The sequence below is a fragment of the Microtus pennsylvanicus genome, chromosome 4 (assembly GCF_037038515.1).
Source record: "Microtus pennsylvanicus isolate mMicPen1 chromosome 4, mMicPen1.hap1, whole genome shotgun sequence".
In the NCBI taxonomy this organism is placed as follows: Eukaryota; Metazoa; Chordata; class Mammalia; order Rodentia; family Cricetidae; genus Microtus; species Microtus pennsylvanicus.
Window position 1 is genome coordinate 47761131 of NC_134582.1, and position 21612 is coordinate 47782742.

The window sequence follows — 21612 nt, forward strand, 5'->3', positions numbered from 1 at the left end:
GAACAGGAGACTATTCACCTAGCATGTACTCAACCCTTGTGGTTTTATTCTCCGCACAGCAGATGCACACACACAAACACACACAAATTATAAACCAACTACAAGACTAAAAAACAAAAATAAGGATTATTGTCATTTTAGTTGTTCAAACTTTGCCCTGGCTCAAGCAAGTGCAACAGGATAGTTGTGAAGAGAGAAAAAGCAGGAATAGAAATTTCCCTAACCATGTGTCTGCCATAGTCTATCTCCAAAGCCGCTCCTCCTTTATTTCCAGGGCAGGTGGCAACTCCCACTCTCTAGGTTCCTGCTCCAGGTAACCAGGCCAGTCCTGTCTTGTACACAACATTGGTTTCCAAGATGAGTCCCACAGATTTGAAGTAGAAAACCAGGACATAGGGTGAGCACCTTGACTCTCCATTCAGCCTGGTAAGGAAAGGCAGAGGCCCTTGCTTAGCTAAAGTAGCTGTATTTCATCCATACACATTAGAAAAATGTTAACATAAGGAGAAGGGTGGAATATAAAAGCAAAGACTTCAACAACACCTTTTTTTTTTTTTAGGCAGCAACAGAAGTTTTAAGGAACATGTCCTTTTCTAGGACAAAAGAGCTTTGCTGTTAGGATAATTTTGCAAACAGGATTTTTAAGATGGAAAAGTTACCCAGATCTTGGAATCTGAGTTCTGAGGACTAAATCTCTCTCTCCAGAATATTACGTGAAAACTTACGAAGGGATTCTTTTCTGTTCTCTCACCATTCAAAGACAATGAATTAACCTAGTCAAGTGTCTAAGTGCCCATCAGCCATATCTCAGGGAACTGGAATGTATTAGTACTTGCTTTTAACCCGCTGGAAATGAGAGTGATGGCGGACAACACATGTAAGTACCAGGAAACTGGAACCAAGCCATATGAACAGAATTCCAGGCAACAGGGTCTGATCATAGAAGGGTCTAGGGACCAGATACAGTCCTTTTGTGGGGGCTGGTCATGCCTTAAAAGGATTGGGAAGTCAAGCATCATTCAGTTTCTTCCTCTCACTCTCTCTCTCCCTGTGTGTGTGTGTGTGTGTGTGTGTGTGTGTGTGTGTGTGTATGCACACGTAAGGGAAAAAGACACTATAGTACACGAGGTTGCTTGGGAAAATGGATTATTCTAATAAAACTTTATTTTTTCAAACACAGCCACAGAGGCAGAACCTCATGTTTTAACACACAGACTTATGGAATTTTTAATATAAAACAAAGTTTACGAAAAATTTTTTTCCACTTTTTGTTTCTGTAATCCCATTAGCACAGGGACTTTGGCAGCAGGTGGGAATGAAGGGCAGCTAGGGCTGCCACTGGGCAGTCACCGGGCACAGGAGGAGAGCATCAGCCTGGGAGTGGCTTCACTCACACACTCAATAATACTCACCTACCGGCCAGCCACACCACACACGCAGCACAGATGCAGACGTCTACACAGCGTCAGCCACAAGCCCCGGAGGTGTGCTCCACTCTGGGAAAGCCCAAATGTGAAAACCCAGATAACGAAACCAGCTAAAGTAGAGGGAGGTTGCTTGCTTTACAAAAGAAGCAATCATAGGCTGCTTTTAAATGACCAGCAGTCCAAATGCATCAAAAAATAGCATTTGGTTTACACAGAACTGTCGGAACAGATCTATTGTGTAAAGCAAAATGATTCACTTCTTGAAAAGGCTTGTTCCAGGGCCAGAGGCATTTAAACTGGGAAGCAAGATGATAGTTCTGCTTAGTTTAACATTCCAGACTTAAAGGAATGGAATTAAACTATGACAACTGTAGGCCTCCTTTCCCTAAGGGTGGTGACCTAAGGGCTCTGGGAAAGCCAGAATGAAGGCAGAATCACTGCCTTCACTTAGACTTAGGGTCTTGCAGAGACCCCATTGGCATTGCCAGTGACCTATTGGAAGCTGACACTGCCATCTGCAGCAGAGACCCCAGGGATGAGGATGCCCCAGGTGGAAAAGAAGCTGGCACCAGGGAAATTATGGAGCAGAGAGGGAGAACCAGGGAAGGATAAAACCAAGGATAGGTAACTCCCGGGCTGTTTCCCTGGACTCTCAAGAGAGCCTCTCCTAGGCCCTCAGAGACTGGGAGCCCAGTGGTAATATGTGGTAACTAGCCAGGAGACAGGGAGGAGCCCTGGAAAAGTAGAACCTCTGAGGGCCACAGGCTCAAGAAGACATGGCTACCTCCCTTGAAGACACCCTGGAAATTGAAGAGAAAAATGCCCTTACTATAATAAGCGGGAAGGGCAGGTTCAATTTCGTTATGCAGGGTGTTCTAAACAAAGGCTCGCAGATTGCAATCGTGGCAGCTTCTATACACATGCCCACTGGTGCCAATCCTACCACGGTACCTACAATCTTTAAGTCCATTACTATAGCCATTGGGACCTGCTGCACTGGCTGAAGTTGTGGGTAAGAAACAAGAAAGGAAATTCAATCCAACAACAACAAACTCCCAGCTGCTTCTCATAGTCTTTGCTTTACACATCCCCAGCCAATCCCTTGGTGAGCCCCAGCCTCTCTGTGGTCTCTCAGGGCCAATTAGAGGCAAATAAACATTTCCTGGCAAGAGTGGAAGACAAGCAAACTATTAAATGCTGAATGCCCTTCCTCTGTCTCGCAGATCAGAAAGAGACTGGGCCTCCATCTCGCAAGAGTAAGTTTCCCTACAGCCAGCTTCCAAAAGGCAGCGCTGGGGTGGGCTCCAGGACTTCTGGATACGAAATGTCACTGCTCCTGCTACAGGTCAGCCTCAACATATTCTGGGGATCAACTTTGTCTCTGATTTGAAAGATCAGAGCATGAAAGGGTCCCCTTGGTGAAGAAGAGAAAGAACCCCTCCGCTCTGCCTCAGCTGCCCATGTGTGCACCTACTCAGAGAACGAGAGAGGCAGGCTGTCTGCAGCTTAGGTAATCGATGAACACAATGAACGTGACCTTTCTACAAGCCCTCTTGCGAGATTTATCTAGTGGGTGAGGGTGGGACTGAGGAAAAGACCATTAGCTGAGGTCACCGTTCTTAGATCCCAAAACAGAGCCATCTGCAGAGCAAGTAATACTATGAACTTAAAAGCCTGGCTCCAGAGTTAAGACCAAAAAAATAAAAAAAAATTAAAAAAATTTAAAAAAGAGCCCCCTTTTCTCTAGACACCTTGAACAAGCCCAACGTCATATTTAAAAAGAGGCAAAAAAAAAAAAACAAAACAAAACGTCAAGATTCTGGGGGCATGCTGACGCTCTGCTGTTAAAGGAGCAGCTGCCTTCCTTCCCTAAGGCTACACAAACACACCTCTCCTCAAGTACACGCCCAAGCACACACACACTCACACAATTTCTCCGAGGAGGCTGACTGAATGCCCCCACCCTGGCCAAATTCTAAGACACAAGTGCCCTTTGAAACAAAGGGGCTAGTGAAATTCCCCGAGCTGGGGTCAGCAGACCCCTTCCTTCCCTGCCCATTGCTCTCTCAGTGGCAGGGATACTCACACTCAGGGCCGCCATGGGGAGGGTCTGCTCTGGGGCTGTCCCTCCCGCCACCAGCTCCGTTTATCTTGTCCCGGCCAGTCTCTTGGCATGGTCGAGCTTGCTGGAGCGAGAAGACTTGGGCTGCCCTGAGTCGGAGCCCTCACTCACCCCCTTTCCCAGGCTGGGCCCTCAGCCTTGGAGCCTCCACACGTGTTAGTAGCCATTAGACAGTCAGTCAGTGTGGCCCCAGGAAGCAGTCTCTCAGTTTTAGTTTTCCTCAATCAGATTCAGGTCCAGGTCCCCAAAGTCCTGCTGGCACAGTGTCCGCTTGTTTAGTTCCTGCCGTCCCCACCGCACAGCCCCCTCTTCTTCCTCTTCGCTTTCACTCAGCACATGGGATGAACCCTCAACAGGACTGCAGGAAGCAGAGAGAGGTGGGGGGCTACAGGCCATGAACCATGGTGGAGAGATGCTGCTGCCTTTTGGAGCTGTTTCTTGGAGACAGAGACCTCCTGAGTATGGTTTCTGTCAAATAACATAGTTAAGACAAAAATATTAATTTCCCATAAGTAACCTAAAATTTAAAAACTTTCCATTGATTACTTTATGTGTATAGGGGTTTTGTTGCACGGAAGTCTGCGTACCAAGCAGACAGAACAATGCCTGCAGAGGCCACTAGAGAGCGACAAATCTCCTGAAGTGGAGTTACACGACACGGGTGCTAGGAATCAAATTCAGGTCCTCTGTAGGAGTAGACGTGCCCTCCTGGCCCTCCAAAAATATATTTTAAAGGATCCCTCTCAGTTACACTTGAGGGCCAAAATTCTAGGCTTTAGAGCAAGGTTCCAAATCATAAAATTTGGAGCATTTAGTACACATGTAAATTCTCTGAGGAGAGAACCCCAGTTTCCCCCTTTAATCTATTACTTGGGAGGCAGATCTCTGAGAGTCCAAGGCAGGCCTGGTCTACATAGTGGGTTCTGGATTACAGTAATGGCCTATCTCAAAAAACCAAAGCAAACCAAAACCACAGCAAAGCATAGAAGCCTGGGGGTTGACTATTAAACACAGGGACACAGGTTCACTCACAAGTACCACAGAATAGAAGCAATGAGTTATGATGGGGCATGGTGGTATCTAAAATCTCATAGCTCAGCGAGCTGAACCCAACCTGGGATAAACAGAAAAACTTTATCTTAAAAAACAAACAAAATAAAACAAACAAACAAAAAAAAAACCCGGCTTATTTATAAGCTTTTACAAGCTCCATGCAGCCAACAACACCATCTGCTTATTTGGCCACTCTTGTCTGCCTGTGCCTAAGCAGAATCGAGTACATAGATTTTGCCATGAACGCTTCCTGAATGGAAGACTAAAGGAACAAATTCTCAGAGACCTGTGACCAAGAAAAATCTGGAAAAAGTGGACAAGTACATCTCCAGCAACTGCTCTCGGGCTAGGACTTTAGAAAAGTGCCTGCTAAACTTGTTTCAGCCTCCGAAGGCCCACGAGGCAGTGAGGGCAGAGAGCAAAGCCCACCCTGAGCACAAGGCCTCAGCGCCAATGACAGGGCTTTCGTGACTTAAGAGTTCTCTGAGAGGAATAGTGCCTCTGGCAGGACAAGGTTTAATGTCTCGCCTAGTTTCTTCAAATACCAAGGACTAATCTGACAGGGCTGGAAACTTTAAAGGTTAAAACTCAAATAGTTCCAGGCAAGCCAGAAAGGTCTTCCTAGAACAAACTCCAGAGTTCTCAGAGATGCCTGCAAAAAAGGCGGAGCTAGATGTTTCAGCCGTCTTCCCACTCATCTCTGCTCTTCCGGCTTACCAGTCCCACCTGATTCATCTTGTCAAAGTCCAAGGAAGGCCTCAGGCGCCGGGAGTCCTCTTCGTGCCGCCGCTTGATGCCAGTTTTGCGGGCATCCAGGTCACAAGGCTGCGAGCGGCTTCGGGGAAGGTTGCGGAGACCTCGAGGTCTCCAGGGTAGCTCTGGGGAAGATGCAGGGGAGCTCCGGGCAGAGGGCAGGAAGCGGCTTGCCTGTGGGCCCAGGCTGGGTGACAGGGAGAAGCGGCGCTGGGGTGGGCAGGGTGACAGGGACTCAGCATCACTCTCCCAAGAACCATTCTGAGGGGAGGTGGCACAGGGTTGAGAGGAATCTTGGGCCAGAGCCAGGCTGAAGAAAGGAGGGCTGTAGGGTCTGTGGGCTGGGGCACATTGAGAAGAGGCACTGGGAGCTTGGAGGAACCTGAGGCTGGAGACCCGCTTTGGGGGGCTCTGGTGAGGCACCTGCGGCCCACCCCCTCCAGCACTGCCCCGGTGCTTGATGGGAGTCCACAGCTTGGAGGGGGCGGGCCGCCAGACTGGCTGCCAGCGAGACAGGTCCACAGGCACCGAGAGTGAGCGGCAGTGCCTCTTGGATGGAGGAGCAGGGGGCACAGGAAGCTTCTCTGGGTCTGGGGGTTCAGGGCTTAGTACTTGGGAGAGGGGCTGCTCTTGTGGGGAGTTCTCCCGACTGGGTGGTCTGAGGTGCAGGCTTAGGCCCGAGGGATGGTAGCTGAAGTTGAGGCTGTCCTGGAATTCAGCACAGGAACAGTGGGGCAGGCCCCTCCAGGAAGCACCTTCTGAAAGGCATTCATCATAAAAAGGATTAATAACTAACATCATATAATGCAGCGAATACTTCATGCAGTTTCACAAAAATCTTCATGAAGGAGGTACTATGATTACCCCTTTTCAAGGTGACAGCAGTTAACTTGCTATCAGTGAAGAAAACAGGATTCCAACTGTACTATACTATGCTACCTTTATCCTAAGAACGTTTACACACCGTCTTTCACTTCCTCTCAAATGAGCAATTGTCAAAAGAAACCTGTATGTCTGTGTGTGTATGCCCCACTCACCCCAATCTCCCAGACCAATCCTATCTACTGCCCAACCTTCCCTGTGCCCAGTCTGGTTCTGAAAACCAGGCCTATATTCACTTTCTCTGGCCTTGTTCCTTCCTTATGTTCTCCAGGACCAAGCAAAGCAGTACTGTCTGGAAGAAGTAATCAAGTGGCTAAGCAATCACTTTCTTGTTGTTTTTTGGTTTTTCGAGACAGGATTTCTCTTTGTAGCTCTGGCTGTCACTTTGTAGACCAGGCTGACCTCGAACTCACTTTCATCCTAAGTGAGATGATGGCGGGTCTGATGGCAGAACATGCTAGAGAATCTTGTGTTCCTTTTGTTCTTTTATGTTTGTTTGTGCATATACTCTAGTTCTCTTCCCCTTAGGCCTTCATAATAAATGTTTGAGAAAAAAAATGTTTTTGAGACTAGGTCTCACTATATTTCCCTGGCTGGTCTGAAACTTGCTATGTAGATCAAGCTGGCCACAAACTCACAGAATCTACCTATATCTGCCTCCCAAGTGCTGGGATTAAAGGTGTGTGCCACTATGCCCAGCTCCAAGCCTTTTAAAGACAAATAGATTGAAGGACCAAATGGGTATAATGGCTCAAGCCCATACTCCAAGAATTCTGAAAATGCAGGCAGGAAATGAGTTCGCAGTAATCAATAACTACAATGTTGAATTTGAGGCCAACCTGGGCTACAGAAGTAAAGATAAGAGAACTGAAAGAAAAGGAAATGAGCTAAAAAGAATGATCCTCACTCGCTACACTCCAATAAAAACCGTAACGTACGGAGTGTATGTGTGTGCACACGTTCATGTTTGTGTACATGTTCATGTTCACGTGGGTATGTATGGACTGATCTCAGAGGTCAACATCTGATGCCTTGCTCAACAGCACTCTACAGCATTTTATTTTTAAATTACATTTATTTATGTGTGTGGGTATGTGTGCCCCAACACCACAATCATGTGTGTGCAGGTCAGAGGACACTTGGGGAAGCCACTCTCTCCTTCAATCATGTGGGTCCTATGGATGGAACTCAGGTCATCAAGAACTTTAGGACACCCTACCTGCCCACCCCCCCTGAGGTAGGGACCCTCACTGAACTGGTCACTCCTCAATTTGGACAGGCTGGCTGGCCAACTGTCTCTCAGTCTCTAGACACTGGAATTAGACTCTGCTACCACTCCTGGGTTTATGTGAATGCTGGGAACCCTAACAAGTTTATAATGCAAGCACTTTATACCATCTTTCCAGCCCCCAAATTGTGACTTTTTTGGAGACAAGGTCTCGTGTAATCCAAACTGGCCTCAAACTTGCTATATAACCTTTATTCTCCTTCTTCTACCTCCCCATGTAAGACACATTTGGGGGAAATAGCTCACTACAGGACAATGGACCTATTCCAAGTTTTCTCAAGAATTCTCTAGAAAAGGCACAAATCAAAGTATATAAAATCAGACTTGATGACAGCAAGTATTTGGTCAACAGTTCTTCATCTTACTGAACTTCACAGGGCAGGAATAGTGGATCCTTATGGTATAATAACCTGCTTTCAACAAGTGCTTAAGGAAGAGAAAGACAATGGATGTAGCTGCTTGCCAGATCCCCCAGAAAAGGGAATGTGTAGCAGTCCAGCAACATGGGTTAGGGAGCTTCTGGCTGTCTTAGCTATGCTCATGATCGCAGGCCCTTAGATTAATTCCTACTCTAGGAATTTACATCTCAGATGTATTTTTACATATCAAACATGACCTGGGGCAAAGCTATTCACTACAGTTCTCTGTAAAGAATAGAAAATGAGTCTGGAGAGGTAGCTAGTAGATGAGAACACTTGCTGTGTAAACATGAGCCCTAGAGTTTAGATCCTAGCACAAATAGCCAGGCATCCACCCCTGAGTCTGAGGGTGGAGACAGGAGGATCATTGAGGCTTGCTGACTGCAAGCCTACCTCTCCAAATGAAAGACTGTCTCAAAGGAGTGAGGCAGAGGGAGAGAACACAACACCCGACACCCTCCTCAGGCTTCAGTGCACATGTTTAATATCCATACATGCATATACAATACATGCACACACGCCCCAAAAGTAGAAGACTGCAAATGTCCAAATCTCCACCAACAGGGAGTCGGTAAGTGAACACAGATCCATGCAGTGCAGTAACGTACAACTACATAAAACAGGAAAACACTCAGCACAGACAGGGAAAGGTACTCAGCTGCACTAAGCTATAATGAAGCGTGGACTAGCAGAAACTCTGTGCCAAAAAACAATAAAGCAAATAGACTTATATTTGCCTCTACTTGCATACAGATATCTCGGTGCTGCGAGAGGACTCAGAGAATAAAGGTATTTGCTGGCAAGCCTGATGACCTGAGTTATCCCTGAGATCTACACAGTAGCAGAGAACCAGCTCAACTCTACAGGCCATGGTACACATACCCTGCCCCTCCGTAAGTACAATTTTAAAAATTAGACATTATGAGTTAGGCCTGGTGGCACAGACCTGTAATCCCAGAGGCTGAGGCAGGAGGTTATAAAGTAAAAGTAAGCCTGTGACATTTAGAAACGCCCTCTCTCAAGATAAAAAAGTGAGCTGGGCCTAGAGGCACACAACTGTAATCCCAGAACTCAGGAAGTGGGAGCAGAGAATCAGGAATCAACATCAGCCTCAACTACAGAGCAAGATCAAGACAAAACTGAGTTGGAGATGCAGTCCTGCTGTGGAATAATCCTGTACTCCGTGAAGGTGTGCTGCTCTCATTGTTAATAAAGAGCTGACTGGCCAATGACTAGCTAGGCAGGAAGAGGTTAGGTGGGACAGCCAAACTGAGAGGATGCTGGGAAGAAGAGCAGAGTCAAAGAGTTGCCATGGAGAGCTGAGGAAGCAGGAGATGAACATGCCATGCTGAAAAAAAGGTACTGCCACATTGTACAGCGTAAATAAGAAATATGGGTTAAGTTGTAAGAGCTGGTTAGTAACAAGCCTAAGCTATTGGCCAACCATTTATACTTAATAAGTTTCTGTATGGTTATTTGGGGGCAGGTTGGTGGGACAGAAAAACTCCACCCACACAGTCCTGTACAGAGTGCTTGCTTAGCATGTCTTAGCATGAGGTTCAATCCCATGTACTACCAAAAAAGAAAAAAAAAATTCTAGTTGGATATGTGTACAAGAAACTAGTTAACAGAGCCCAAGCAAGAAAGCTCAACAGATAAAGGTAGCTGCTGTCAAGCTTGTTGACTTGAGATGGATCCCTGATCCCTAGAAGCGTCATGGTAGAAAGAGAAACCCAACTCCTGAGGCATGTCCCTCACCTCCACACATGTACCCGACATTCATGCATGCACAGCCCATCCGTCCCCTTCCCCAATGTAAAAAAGAGAACAAGAAATTTATAGGTCAACAAGATGGCTCAAAGGGTAAAGGTGCTTCAGGCCATGTGGTGGGTGAGAACTGATTTCCTATAAAGTGTCCTCTGACTTCCACACACTGTAGCATAAACTTTATAAATGTAAAAAAATGACAAATAAAACCTAGTGGTAGGAGTTGCCTCTCCATTCCATATATAGTTCTTAACAAAGGAAGAGCCGCACACACACTGGCCAAATGCCCTGTCACTGAGCACGGCTTACAGAAGTTACTTTTAGAGAGGAACTAGGAGCTAACTAGGAGCTAAATGGATTGGAAACAGAAGACAATGACTTCTATCAACGTAATATTTTTGCTATTTTTAAACTACATAAATGTATTACCTCTTCAAAGCAATTACATTAGGAAAGTTATACTGATTGAGGCTCACACCTGTAACCCAGCACTCAAAAGCAAGACTGTTAAGAGCTCTAGGTCAGCCTGGACTAGAAGATCCTGCCTCAAATCTAAACACAACAGTAAAATAGAGATAAGTAGCACTCTTAGAAGGTGGCCTTGACAAAAACAAAAAACAAACAAAAAACAAGCTGGTAGGTAGAGGAAGGTGGAACTCTGAGTTCCAGGCCAGCCTGATCCACAGAGTAAGTTCCAGGGCAGCCGGAGCTACACAGAGAGCCGGTTTCAGGAAAAATAAAAACAAAGAAACTAACAAAATGAAAACAAAGAATCAAACACAAATGAAAACAAAAATAAAAAAACAAAAAACCAAGTTGGGGTGGTGGCAGAACGCCTCTTACACTAATAACTTTATTACTTGAGGCAAAAGCAGGAGATCTCCTTGGCTTCAAGGCTAGCCTGGTCTACAGTGTAAGACCCTGTCTCAAAACAAAACAATTAGGCTACCACAAAAACTAGAGGTAGGCTAACCATCTCTGGTCACTAAAAATTAATCAAAGAAATGTGTGGACAGAAACACAAACAAACACACATATATATAAACCAGAGATTCCTTACCAGACACAAGCTGGAAAGGGTTCCCACAGTTGGATATGTCTGCATGATCAGGCAAAGGCTAAGAGAGAGATTATCCATCATTATTTGGGTTCAGGACAAGGACATTTCTAGAGAGACCTCTTATATTCTTCCTATAGCTCATGAGCTACCAGCATATTAGAGACTCCTGTGTTGTTCTCTTCCTATTGTGAGAAACAATCCACACCTTCAAACATTACAAAGCCCTTTTCACCCAAGTTTTAGCGTCCCTGCCCCCTTCTCCTCTTGGGCTGGTTTGAGCCGTTAGTGGGCTTTTCCAGTATAAGCATGTTTCACACAACACAGAACAAGGGTAAAGCCTCCAGGAAAGGGGCTAGATCATGAAGAAGCGGAAACACTGGTCTTTTACCAGACTGATGCTGAAGCGCGTGCATTTCAGCTCATCCAGGGTCTGCTTCTGTAGCTGCTCAGTGATCAGGGTTATCATGATTTGTCCAGGATTTGACTTGCACACTTCGGAGCAAGTGATGGATGTCTTCTATGTCTTTCTTCCAGGTCTCACTCGTGAGCCGACTTCTGCCACTGGAGCACCGTGCTAGCACCATTGGGACTTCCCTCTCCAGTCATGCCTGCTGAGTCTGCCAATTACAGAGGGATCGGCCCCAAGTAACATTAGAGATGCTCCTGATGCAGAGATGGGGAATGCATGGCACACATACCACAGCACCCCCATGCCAGGCCTCTGGCAGACATCATTAATTGATCATAGTCCTCTCCCAGCAAGCCTAAAAGAAGCCTCAGAAACACACTGAACTAGGCACTCTAGATATCCAGTAAAATAAACTGGAGAGGGCAAACTGAAGCCTATTTACTGTTCCTAACTTGGCTTATGCTCTGTTTTGTCTACCTAGAATATCAGCACCACTAAAGAAACAGCTCAAATGAGAAAGATGCCCAAGTGGTTATTTCCATACAGAATCAGCACAATATTCTCTTTATCTTACAGCCAGAAGCCAAGAAAGGAACCCTTCTCCTAAACCACCGGGGCACAGTGCAGGGAGAGGAGCAAGGCATGGCCTTCTGCTTCAGATCAGAATACGATTTTGAATCCTCCTATGGCCTAAATAGCTGATCCATCTTTATTCCCCAGCAGATATTGTGGGTATTCTCTTACACAGTGAGAAGGAATGGTCAGGGTGGTTCCGATTACATTTCAACTGTACAGATATTAAAAACAACTCCATGACTTCATTCAGCCAAGTTTTTTCACGATCCCACTCAAAGGCCATGAATATAGCTAACCAAGAATCTTCCTTATGACTGAAGCAAACTATTTTTTTTTTAATCAAAGAGCAAGCTTCAAAATCCCACACATTACTACCTGAGCGGCCTTGGCTTGCTCAGAGGGAGGTCAACAACATCTTTTCTTCTACCTCTTCCATAACTAACCAACATGCAGACCAGAGTACGCAGAGGATTAACTAGTACAGAGAACAATTAACCAAGAAATCTAAGTCCTGAGCACACACCCGGGATCCCAGCACTTGGCAGGTGAAAGAGCTCACCAAGGCAAGCCTGGGCTACAAACCTGTCTACAACACAAAGAGAAAAAGCTGCCGCCACCACCACCAAGTCTTAATTCAATTTGCTCAGTTTTGGCTGACCACGTAACAGTCCTGCTTACCCATATGCAAGGTGGGTCTAACAATCTTATTCTATCACAGGAACGAGGCTACATGAAATATCGAACTGTACAATACCTTAACAAATGGCCTATAAAAGGTAGACGTTCACATAGGCTCTTGTTTCTTATCCCTCCTATTTGTTTGCTCCTCCTCAAAAGCCTTGGCGTGCCCGAAGTGGTGATACCATTAAGATGAAGAAAGTACAGGGTCTATCTCTGGCTGGACACCATCCTCCCTCTCTTGTTCACCACGGAAGAGCCTAAGGGGTCGGGCTCTTCCTCCTGTGACCTTGGGGGTGGGGGACACCACCCCTACAAAAAAAAGAGGGTGTCACCTCAGAGAAAGGCAACAAAGAAAGCAAAGCACCCTAGGATGTATTTGGAGGTCTTTGGAAGAGAGGTGCAGAAGTCAATCACCGCTCTAGTTAACTATCATTTCCACACATAATTAGTACTACCACTCTGAACAAAGTTCCAGTTTCCTGCGAACTGCTTCAGCTGCTTCCCCTGTGTTCTGGTGGGAGATGCCAAAGCCGGAATCACTTCTGCTCCTATTTTCTTAGCTCTGCCCTCAAAAATCAACAAGGCAACCTAAGCAAAGACTTTTACCCTAGAGACCCCAGGCTGACCAGACATAAGGAGCAGGGAGTGAGAAACCTTTGAAGCTTTTCATGAGGCATTTGGACAAGCAGCAAACTCCCAGCCCTCTCTAGAAGCAGCTGAAGAGAGTGATTTTCTATTTTTCTGCATTTTAATTGTTGGGATGTGGCCACACACAGCGGTAATTGGAACAATGCAACTACCACCACGCAAATGATACTCTGAGCCCGAGTTTCCTAAAACAGGCCAGGCTGAGAGGGGGAACAGAACGGAAGCCATAAGGAATCAAACCAGGACACAAAAGAAGGCAAACCAGCTCTGCAAGGGGCCTTCTCGTTCTCAAGCAGACATTAAAAAAAGTGTGAGAAGGCCTCTCTGGCGGCCTTCCTTCCCCTTCCATTTTGTAGATCTGAAGGGTAGACAGCCCTCGACATCCACTAAACAAGTTAAAACTTCTCAGCTTAACATTACTGGCACAAGGCTCAGCCCTTCACTGAGCAGCAGGCCGCATGGCCCTCCCAGCAACCCCACCAGGCCTAACTCTCAACCCAGGATCTCCCCGCACCACAAGCCCCCTAAGATAACGACTGACCCTCCTCCCCTATTGGATGGAAGTAACCCCTGACACTTGCGTTTCAGGGATACTGAGGTTGTGCTGAAACCTGGACAAGCTAGCAGTCAGGCCAGGGGAAAAGAAAGTCATAAATTCCCTGGGGGCATTCCCCCCCAGGTCCCAGTCCCAAACCTCTGGGAGAAACTGAAGGAAAACATAAGCGAGGCGGGGAGGTGCAGGAAAAGGTAAATGGGTATCAGACTGCTCTTCTTCCATATGGCTCTGGGGAAGATAAGGGTGACAAGTGGGGTGCACCCATCCCCCCACCACGACGAAAGAGCAAACGGCTAGGCTCCCTCTAATCTTCAACCTCTCCCTCAGTTGCCCTGTTTGTCCCCGCGGGGTGGGGCATGGGGCATCTACTGGCTCCCGGGGTGGGGGGGGGACTCCAGGGTTTGCTCAGGGGGACTGTCGCTCTCCTTTTTTCCAATAGGGTTCCCCATCTGACCGCGGGAAGCGAACTCAGGACGCAGAGGATGGGGAGGGTCTGGGACATGCACTCCGCCACCCCCTCCCCCACCGGGTCCCGTGCTCTCCCGCCGAGGCGGCCCTGCGAGGCTCAGCCGCACCAGCGGCTGGACTGGGGGAGGGGAGAGAGGGAGGGACGGTCGCGGTGCCCGCCCCGAGGCCCCAGCACCACCTGCCCTCCGCTACCTACCGCGGCTCCTCCAGCTCCCAGGGCCGCGGCCGGAGCAGCTCTGAGCGCTCCGTTCGCCCCACGGTGCCCTTAAAAGGCGCTAGCACGAACCAACGGGCCCTTGAGGAGAGTGGGAGGATCGCTCCTGTTCGCAGACTCTCCCGGTACCGCCCGAAGAGGCCCGAGCCCTATGTGGTTTCTCCCTTAAGCCTTTCCAGAATAGTGCCTTCGGAAAGGAGCCTAGAGCTGTGATTTGGGGACGCGATGGTTTCCTCACTAACGAATCACCCCCTCCAAAATATTGCAGAGAGTGGACGGGCCCAGTTGGAAGCATATCCTGAAGCCCGTAGGGGAAGCCATGTCGGATAAAGGTAAACAAAGCCACTGTCCACTCCTTCCATTTCTTCATCTTCCCAACTGAACTGTCTTACTTAACTCAGACCCCGAAACAGTATTAGACACAGCCTTCTCACCTGGTCTTCTGTCCCTTCCGAAACAGCCACCTTTCTGTAAGCATCCCCCCTTTCCCCTGACAAAGGACCGATCCTTGGTGTGAAGGCTGCCGGGAAATGTAGTCCAAGCGCCGATCAGGGCCTGCTCTGAGCCCCTGGAGCCCCTCTTCTAGCTGCGGATCTGCTGGAACCTTTATAAATCTGGGATTTATAACGGTTGTGGGGCTGTGTCTTATTCTATAATTTGTCCTCCCCCAAAATACTTTGTAAAGCTGAGGCGGCCCCGAGGCTGTTCACTCCCTCCCTTCCCTATCCGCCTCATCCCGCCCCCCCCCAGCAGGATGAGGTAATGGGATTGTGATTATGACATCATAGGTGGTTCAGTTGCAGGGTGTGTGTGTGTGTATGTATGGAGGGGGAGCACGGTGGTTATGGCTGAACCACTTAAGACAGAGAGGGAGGAAGCTGGCATATGAGGAACCGATGTCGACAGTACTGTATTTCCTCTTCAGGAACTGGAAACCACCTTTTTATTAAGTCTCCACTACCACCACCATCTCCCACCTCAGCCAAAGTTTTAAGTCCTCTTTCAAGAACTGAGTGTTGATATAGGTGGTGTGGGGGAAGGGAGGAGTCAAACCACCATACAGGTTCCTATCTCTTCTGTAAATTGGAGTCTCAGCTGACTAAAAAGTTTTCAATAAATGCTGTCGTGCTGTGATCACTAGTAGGTCATAGTTTTAGATGTCCTTATTAATTGGTTGGAAAGTGGTCATTCCAGTACACTTGTCTAGGACAGTAGTAGCACCGAGTCCCTACCAAACATGGGCTTTCTTTAGTTTGCACCCTACATGTCTGGGATAGGTAAACAGCAGTAGACTCAGTGGTGAAGCTCTTCCTCTTTGAGCTTGGGAGGAGAGGAAACACGACCCTTCAAGTATGCAAACTGAAAAAGAATGAAAAAGAGAAGAAGTATGAAAGAGTGGAGATAGAAAGTCAGGTGTGGTGGCACACGTGTAAAATCCCAGCACTTGGGAGGCAGAGCCTAGCCTGCTCCACATTTCAGGTACCAAATAAAATATAGGAGGGGGAGGGTGGAGATTCACTTTGCATTGTACATTTGACAAAGCCTATGGGAGCCATGGTTTCCAGCAATTGCACTGCGCTACTTACTCTATATCCTTGTTTTTGAGACAAGCTTTTGTGCAGCTCCTGCTGGCCTCAAACTCACTATGTAGCTAAGAATATCCTTAAACTCTGTTCTTCCTGCCTCAGCCTCCCAGATGCTAGGATTAGAGACATGGACCTCCGTGTCTAGTTGCAATATATACTTTTTGTTTTGGTTTTGATTTTTGGAAACAGGGTCTCTCTTTGGGTAGCACTGGCTGTCCTGGAACTCACTCTGTAGACCAGGCTGGCCTCAAACTCACAAGAGATCCACTTGCCTCTGCCTCCCAAGTACTGGGATTAAAGGCGTGCGCCACCACTGCCTAGCGTGCACTCTGTAGTTTAAGTAAACATATTTATTATCGTTTTCCTTTCAATCACCATATTTAAAAAGTCAACAAAAGAACCACCTGAAAGGGTAAAGGGCTGCCAAATAGTAGGTAAGGTTATATCAAAATCTGAGACTCTAACTCCTTGTATGTTTGTTTCGTTTTTTTGTTTTGAGATATGATCTCACCGTGAACATCTGGCTGTCCTGGAACTTACTATGTAGACTAAACTAGCCTACAATTCCCTGATATCCCCCTGCCTCAGCCTCACCAGTACTGAGATTATGGACATGGACCACTAGATCCAGTAACACCTTGCTATTATTAATATGTTTACTAACGTTAGATGGCTGTGTGAAAGTTTAGTGCTTATTAGCAAAACATAGAAACTGAGTCAGATTAAAATTTACAATCCCAACCCTGGAGAGAAGCAGGAGGATTACTATAAACTCCGGGCCACCCTGGGTTACATAGCGAATTCTAAATCAACCTGGACTACAGAGTAAGATGCTGTCTCACCTCCCTCTCACCAACAAATGAATAAGTAAATAAATAAAATTAAAAAGGAAGGAAGGAAAGAAGGAGATTAAAGTAACCTTAAGGACATATAGCTCAATACTGCAGGGCAAAAGAAAATTGCAAAACTAAATTTAAAACCACTGCAAGTCAGGCATAAGAACTCATGTGAGGGGCAGGAGAGATGGCTCAGCGGTTAAGAGAACTGGCTGTTCATGCTGAGGACCTGGGTTCAATTCCCAGCACCCACATGGCAGCTCATTCCTGCCTGTAATTCCAGTTTCAGAGTATCCCACACCCTTCACACAGATATACATGCAGGCAAAGCTCTAATGCACATGAAATAATAAAAAATTTAAAAAAAAAAAAGAACTCATTTGAAAGGAAGGGCACACCATGTTTCAGTATGGCCTAAGATTGCCTACTCGTAGAGCCAACACTGCCCATACCTATGCCTGCTTCAATTTTCAAAGGTGTTTTTGATTGCCTGGTTGATGTTTTTGTTTGCTTGCTTGCTTGTGAGTCTTGTTTTTGTTTGGCAACAGGATATAATGTAGCCGAGGCTGGCCTTTACCTCCTGATCCTACTGTTAATTTCTGTAATAACAAACTCTTAAATGTTTCATACAAATCAAGTTTTAAATGACAGAAATAAACAATTCCTTGTCCTTTGCTTTTCCCTTCCTAGTGCTGGGATTACAGGGGTTGCCAACATGCCCAATTCCCTTTGTTCTATTTGTGGTGAAAGAGATGAAACTCAAGGCCATATGCATGGAAGGCCACGCCCTCTATCTCCAGCCCCCAACTCTTTTGGACTCTACCCTGTGCTCTCATAGGTCAGACCCCTTCTAGTTCCCTAATCCAGTGGTTTTTGGCAGAGGACACTACCTGGGCCTCTTTCTGGCCTCTGTCCCAATTCTCTGAGGATTCTGGGGCCTGGAGCCAGTCATCCAGGAGATCATCCGAAGGAGCAGACTCCACTGGCCTTAGGAAGTTCTTAGTTGCCTTCCTAGAGAGGCAGTGGAGTGAGAGAACATGCACTCATGCAGATAACCCCAACTTCTACCCAACAAAACCTAAATCCTGCAAAGTGGAGAAAGTAGGGCTCATCCTACACCACTCATAGAAGGAACCAGATTAGTGAACACACCCCAAAGCCTCCCTGTCATGCAGAGGCTGGTTTGGGGGGTCCCAGTTATGCATGGCTCTTCTCCATTGCCTGATCTGGGCATCCCAGGATCGGCGACTATACCTCTTGATTTTGTTTGGTGTTTGAGGATGAAACCCAGGCTGTCGCTGTGCCCTGGCAACAACAAACATGGGTCAGATTGAGGTCAAAGGAAAGGGATACTGCCCACTGCTTACCTGTGAATCAGAGCCCAAGACAGGGATTACCCAAGGGCAGGCTAATACTCCATTCCAGCAAATACAGTGGGACCAGGCCTGGGGCACATACCTAGAATCCTGAAATCTTAGCACTTAGAGGTGGAGCAGGAGGATCAGAATTTCAGTGTCATAATTGACTGACTACACAGTGAGTTTGAAGCTAGCCTAGGCTACATGAGACTAAGAGACACAGAGGGAGGGGCAGAGAATAACGCCCATTTCAGCAAGCACACATACTAAAATTAGAATTATACAGAAGCTTAAGCTGGTCCTGAATTAAGGATGAGATCCAACTTTTTGATGCATTTCACATTGTGTGTGTGTGTGTGTGTGTGAGAGAGAGAGAGAGAGAGAGAGAGAGACAGAGAGACAGAGAGACAGAGAGAGAGAGACAGAGAGAGAGACAGAGAGAGAGACAGAGACAGAGAGAGAGATTAAAATAGAAAGGGAACTATAGAGGAAGAGGAGGTAAGAGGTCTAAATGCAGCAGAGAGGAGAGAATATTGGAATGTATGTGACATGAAAACAGAAGAGGGGGGCTGGAGAAATGGCTCAGAGGACCTGGGTTTGATTTCCAGCACCCACACGGTGGCTCGCGACTGTGTGTAGTTCCAGTTCTAGGAGATCTGATATCCTCTTCTGGCCTCCACAGGCATACATGTGGTGCACAGACATACATGCAGGGAAAAAAACCCATATACATAATAAAAGATTTAAAAACAATGAACAAAGAATAATGGAATACATTCGTATAATGAAAACATCCCAGCGAAATCCCTTCATTTGCCGGGCGCACACCTTTAATCCCAGCACTTGGGAGGCAAGAGGCAGGCGGATCTCTGTGAGTTCGAGACCAGCCTGGTCTACAAGAGCTAGTTCCAGGACAGGCTCCAAAACCACAGAGAAACCCTGTCTCAAAAAAAAAAAAAAGAAAGAAAAAGAAAAAAGAAAGAAAGAAATCCATTCCTTTGTACATCAACAAAGAAAATTAATAATAAAAAAAGAAACACGGGGGCCAACAAGATGGCTCAGTAGGTAAGAACATGTGCCAGGGTGCAGGAGGCTGATGCCAAGTGTGATCCCCAGAACTGCCTGTGCTAGAAGCAAAGAACAACGTTTGAAAGTTATCCTCTGACTGTGACAGGGACATCTGCACTCACACAGCTCAGACATTAAATGACAAAAGCAGGGGGGCTGGAGAGATGGCTCAGAGGTTAAGAGCACTGGCTGCTCTTCCAGAGGTCCTGAGTTCAATTCCCAGCAACCACATGATGGCTGACAACCATCTATAATGAGATCTGGTGCCCTCTTCTGGCATGGAGGTGTACATGCAGGAGGCACATTGTATACGTAATAAATAAATCTTTTTGAAAAATGATTAAAAATAGAACACAACAAAGACTTTAGAATAAAGAAACAGACAAGCTTTGAAAGTCTTCTGGGTTAAGGCTTTCTCTACTTGAGAGAAATCTCACACTTATTTTGGGGGACTAGATTGTGGGAGAATTGGTCATTTTTCACCTCTGCTAGAGCACTCAGCTGCCAGTGATCTTTCCATCACTCGACCATGAGCTACAGCCATCTGGTTGACATTCTGGCTGTAAGCGCCCCCAGTTGCACTCACCTGGGGACCAGAAAGCACTGGTAACCAGGTGTGCACTTGCCAGTCTATCTGCTTCTGCCGCCGCTACAGGACCACCTCATCTGTCTCAACTTCCCACCTGCAAGGAAGAACATGCGGTGCCTTGAAAAGTATGACGCTAGCCATCAAAGCACACCTCACACTCCCTTAAACCCCAGGCTTATTTTTCAACTTACCTGGCATGACAGGGCTCTGTGATGACTCCCACACTCACCATCTCTATCCTAGAGGACAAAAACTTTCCACACACCTCCTCTCTGGAGAAGCAGTTTCTGCAGATAAAAAATATCCTGCATCTCTCTTCCACCATCACCACCAAGATTCTCATAGGAGATGAAGGTTATAGATTTTTGTTTATTTTTTGTTTTTGTTGTTGTTTTGGGTTTTGGTTTTCAAGACAGGGTTTATCTGTGTGGCTTTGGAGCCTGTCTTGGAACTCACTCTGTAGACTGAGGTTGGCCTCGAACTCAGAGATCCCTCTGCCTCTGTCTCCTGAGTGCTGGAATTAAACGTGTGCACTAGCAAGCCCAGTTTCTTTTTCACGTGTGTAGGGTGTGTATGTGTACAGCTGTCCACGTGTGTGTGGGGTGTGTATGTGTACAGCTGTCCACGTGTGTGTGTGGGGGGGTGTACAGCTGTCCACATGTGTGTGGGGTGTGTATGTGTACAGCTGTCCACGTGTGTGTGGGGTGTGTATGTGTACAGCTGTCCACGTGTGTGTGGGGTGTGTATGTGTACAGCTGTCCACGTGTGTGTGGGGTGTGTATGTGTACAGCTGTCCACGTGTGGGGTGTGTGTGTATGTGTACAGCTGTCCACGTGTGTGTGGGGTGTGTATGTGTACACCTGTCCACGTGTGTGTGGGGTGTGTATGTGTACAGCTGTCCATGTGTGTGGGGGGTGTGTATGTGTACAGCTGTCCACATGTGTGGATGCATATGTGCCTGTGCATTAGGTCAGAGACTGAAGGCAGGTCTCTTAGTCCTCACCTTGTATATTGGAGTAGGGTCTCTCATTTGAACCCAGAGCTCACAGATTTGGCTAGTCTAACTAGCCAGCTTGCTCCAAGTGCCTCTGCCTCCAGAAGGCTAAGATAACAGGCAGGCCGTCGTGCATTTATGTGGGTTCTAGGAATCCAAATCTGTTCCGTAAGCTTGGTCTGCAAATGCTTTATCCACGGAGACATGTCTCTAGTCCTCAAGTCCAGCTTTAAAGGTTATTTTTCTGACTTTTCTCAAAAAGTGGCCTGCTATTAGCATGAGTAGTACCTGACAGCCTTGATCATTCCTGGGCCATACTCTATAGATCTACTGACCTGCATTTAAAATACTTCCTAAGGTTTTATATTAAAACATGTCCTTTGTTTTTGAGACATCATTTTACTTGGTAGCCCAGGTAGCATTGAACTTGTGATCCTCCAGCCTCAGCCTCTCAAGGGCTTTGACTACAAGCTCTCACCACCAAGTTCCCCACATTTTCTTTGATACTAGGTCTCATTATGTAGTGAAGACTAGTAATTCTTCTTAATCCTCTGCAGAGCTGGGATTACAAATGGACATTACCATACCTATCTTAAAAAAATTTAATTACAAAAAATTTCAAGAGAGGTGTGGTGACACATGCCTGCAGTCCCCGAATTTAGGCGGTTAAGGCAGGAGAATCATGAGTTTGAGGTTAAGACCTTGCCTCAACTACACATTAAAAAGAAGAGAAAAAAAATGGCTGGAGAGATGGCTCAATGGTTAAGAGCACTGGCTGCTCTTCCAGAGGACCTGGGTTCAATTCCCAGCACCCACATGGCAGGGGATCTGACACCTTCACGCAGATTTACATGCGGG

The 21612-nt window shown here is 46.7% G+C and overlaps 1 protein-coding gene and 1 pseudogene across 6 annotated transcripts; both read right to left on the reverse strand.

Annotated features, from left to right (window-relative positions):
* Positions 1-1129: 1129 nt before the first annotated feature.
* On the reverse strand, positions 1130-15071 carry Fam53c (family with sequence similarity 53 member C). 6 transcript variants are annotated; one of them, XM_075968986.1, is made up of 6 exons: positions 14306-14560; positions 12511-12746; positions 11160-11388; positions 10772-10829; positions 5320-6113; positions 1130-4017 (listed from the first exon to the last, which is right to left on the reverse strand). In XM_075968986.1, exons 3-6 carry the CDS (start codon positions 11235-11237, stop codon positions 3760-3762), a joined length of 1188 nt encoding a protein of 395 aa, XP_075825101.1. In that variant the 5' UTR covers positions 11238-11388; positions 12511-12746; positions 14306-14560; the 3' UTR covers positions 1130-3759. The 6 variants fall into 6 exon arrangements, with proteins under 6 accessions (XP_075825101.1, XP_075825105.1, XP_075825106.1 ...); XM_075968990.1 differs by having other exon boundaries at positions 5329-6113; positions 14306-14559; XM_075968991.1 differs by lacking the exons at positions 12511-12746; positions 14306-14560 and adding an exon at positions 14758-15071 and having other exon boundaries at positions 5329-6113.
* Positions 15072-15616: 545 nt separating this feature from the next.
* LOC142848985 (oocyte-specific histone RNA stem-loop-binding protein 2-like) lies at positions 15617-20085 on the reverse strand (annotated as a pseudogene).
* Between the last annotated feature and the right edge of the window lie 1527 nt (positions 20086-21612).

Coding starts and splice junctions, on each gene's coding strand:
- Fam53c (XM_075968988.1), bottom strand. CDS start 11,237: ATGATAACCCTGATCACTGAGCAGCTACAGAAGCAGACCCTGGATGAG. Junction 10,830..11,159: donor CGCGCTTCAGCATCAGTCTG/GTAAAAGACCAG, acceptor TCTCTCTCTTAG/CCTTTGCCTGATCATGCAGA. Junction 6,114..10,771: donor CCCTTTCCAGCTTGTGTCTG/GTAAGGAATCTC, acceptor AATGCCTTTCAG/AAGGTGCTTCCTGGAGGGGC.